General features: G+C 38.3%; 1 protein-coding gene across 1 annotated transcript in view; it reads left to right on the top strand.

The window, feature by feature from the left end:
• LOC113816382 (calcium-activated chloride channel regulator 1) overlaps window positions 1–1,188 on the top strand; it is a 25,172-nt gene extending 23,984 nt beyond the window's left edge. Inside the window, exon 16 of the mRNA XM_070145564.1 lies at window positions 124–1,188. Within this exon, the coding sequence (XP_070001665.1) occupies window positions 124–376 (253 nt within the window). The 3' untranslated portion in view covers window positions 377–1,188. The remainder of the gene's footprint in view (window positions 1–123) is intronic.
• Window positions 1,189–2,500: the final 1,312 nt, after the last annotated feature.

The following is a 2,500-nucleotide window of genomic DNA, read 5'->3' as shown; positions in this document are numbered from 1 at the left end:
TATTGGTTGTATTCTTCGTTGATACGAACTCGTTTTCTCTCTATCCATATCTGCATACAGTCAGCCTGTATGTAAATAAATCTACACGCATGCGCATAGTAACAGCCTGTTCTCTCGACGCAGCCCGCCCTCGAACGTGGTGGCCGTGGAGATGCGGGGCGGCCTGCTCCTCCAGTTCCAGCCATGGGCGCGCCTCCTCCTGTGGCTCATGATCGGCTTGGTGGCGACGCTGGCACTCGCACTGCCGCTGCTTCTGGCCTGCGACCGACACCAGTGCAGGTTCCTTTGGCGAGACAACTCCTTCCTCCTTGGCAAATGTGAGCCGCTTGGCGGAAGCCAGGCTTATAATATACCAATAAATGCGACTGAGCTGTAGCGCAGCCCCCGCGACTCAAAGCCGGGATAAAATCTTCCCTTGATGTTGAGGCTTTGTAGTCAAGCCGCAGATGAATTTAGCTCAAGCAAGTTAGTGATTGTATTACACAGTGGGAACCTGAAATGGTCGTGTCTGGAATCCCGCTCCTGGCGAACTAGAGACCACTGGGAGCCTCACTAGCAAAAATAGCTGTCCTAGTAAACGTCTAAAGTGATCAGCGCTGTGTGTGATAGCAATGACAATGAACTACAGTTATATATACTATAACGTGACAGAGGATAAAGGTTATACTACATTAGCAAATACATAGTTTGAAAGCCAATGATAACAGTATGATAGCATAATAATGTGGAGGTCTCCGCCATTAAGTCACACAGAAAAGAAACTCGGGTGTTATTGTAAAAATTGCAACCATCCTAACCTTAAAACAAATCTTACGATCTTGAAAGAGTTTGATCAAAAGACAAATCCCCGCCAATAACTTTTTTTCCCGATGAAGACGATTTCTTGACTACATTCCGGAAACTTCACCATTACGTTAGTCGAAGTTCAGTTTTCATGTTCGGAAATGGAGCTCTAATGTTCACAGGAATCTGATAATTTGATCATAGATTGTGTTTTTATAGTTTCATATTTCTTTTCTAAAATCACGTTTCATTGGTAGAAATGACACAGGACTTTAAACACAGATCTAAATCGATTAAGTCGCCGATTTTTTTTCTCTCCTTGATTAGAACAAGACCGTATAGAGAATGCTTTGTTCTACGTCTACTACTTTTCTACTTGCTTGAATAATAGGACGACGCTATGAACTGAAAAAAAAAAAAAATGGAATAATACAAAAACTCAGAAATTCCCTCCTCTTTCTACTACAGTTGAACCATTTGAACTGAGAATGAACTGTAAGGATGCCAGGGGGAAGAACACATATCATGTGCAAGACAATGCGGACATATGTGCAGAAAGAACAAAGTAGTACAGTATATTTCATAATTCAGGTACCTTTGATATCCTGCCCTGCTATCGGGGCCAATTTGTCTCTAATTAGAGATGGGTTCTGCGCAAAAGAAAAAAAAAGAAAGAAAAAAAAAAGAAAAACGTTTGCATTATAGAGATAGGAATCCAATGATATCAAAATCCGTTTGGTGGAACTATTCCAAAATATACCTAATAATAGTAGTAAGGATGATAATGATAACTAAAAAGGATAATGAAAATAATGATATTATAATAATAAAAACAATAATAAAATGAGGCCTTTTTTCCGGTGCCAAGAAACTGTCTAACTACACTACAGGGTGTCGTTTTTTTCCTTTGCGACACTTCTCCGGGCCGATCGCGACAGCAACTCTGCCGATGCTTCTTCGCTGTTGCCACAGGTGCGGCTCCATCCCCATTCCTAGGAATTGTACTCGAGTTGACGAATCTGATCTTGTTTTTGAATTGTATCAATAAACAAATCACTGGTTGAGTGATGTAACATTAGGAAATAACAATAAATACAAGTTGTTAGTTATCAACATCTTCTAATTACAAACCAAACGACGGAAAACTATCGAAATCAGTTGAAAATGCGCGGGCCCTAAGCGCCTCCCATCATACTTCTTCATTCGTCCATCGACAATGGTTTAGGTCATACTTCTTTAAATATTTTGAAAATGACACTATTTATTGATTGATATCAACTACATTCAAGAGGATATATCAGTTTACGTCAGCATATTCAATTCTATATACACAGTAAGTAAAATTAGTATGTAAAACCTAATATAAATTTTCATAATATTCTTTTGACCATTCAAACACATTCTGTAAATAAAACATGAGATACTTCCCCGTATATTATTCGTCATGGAACACTTTTGGAGGCCTGAATATTGCCCAAGATTAAAGCATAAATGATATAAGAAAAACAGTAACAAGCCTTACATGACATATCGCATAAAAATGTACACATACGAAAAATAAATCTGAACCTCCCTCTTCTTAGCCGTAGCCCTGTTAATTAATACGAAAGCATATAAACCTTAAACTCTATATTATTATATATGGTAGTAGTGTATATTTTCAATATATTTCTGCATATATGTATATATATATACATATACATACATAAATGCATAT

The sequence above is a fragment of the Penaeus vannamei genome, chromosome 34, assembly GCF_042767895.1.
Source record: "Penaeus vannamei isolate JL-2024 chromosome 34, ASM4276789v1, whole genome shotgun sequence".
NCBI classification, from domain to species: domain Eukaryota; kingdom Metazoa; phylum Arthropoda; class Malacostraca; order Decapoda; family Penaeidae; genus Penaeus; species Penaeus vannamei.
Note: the sequence above shows the minus strand (reverse complement) of the source record. Positions and strands in the feature narration are given on the sequence as shown.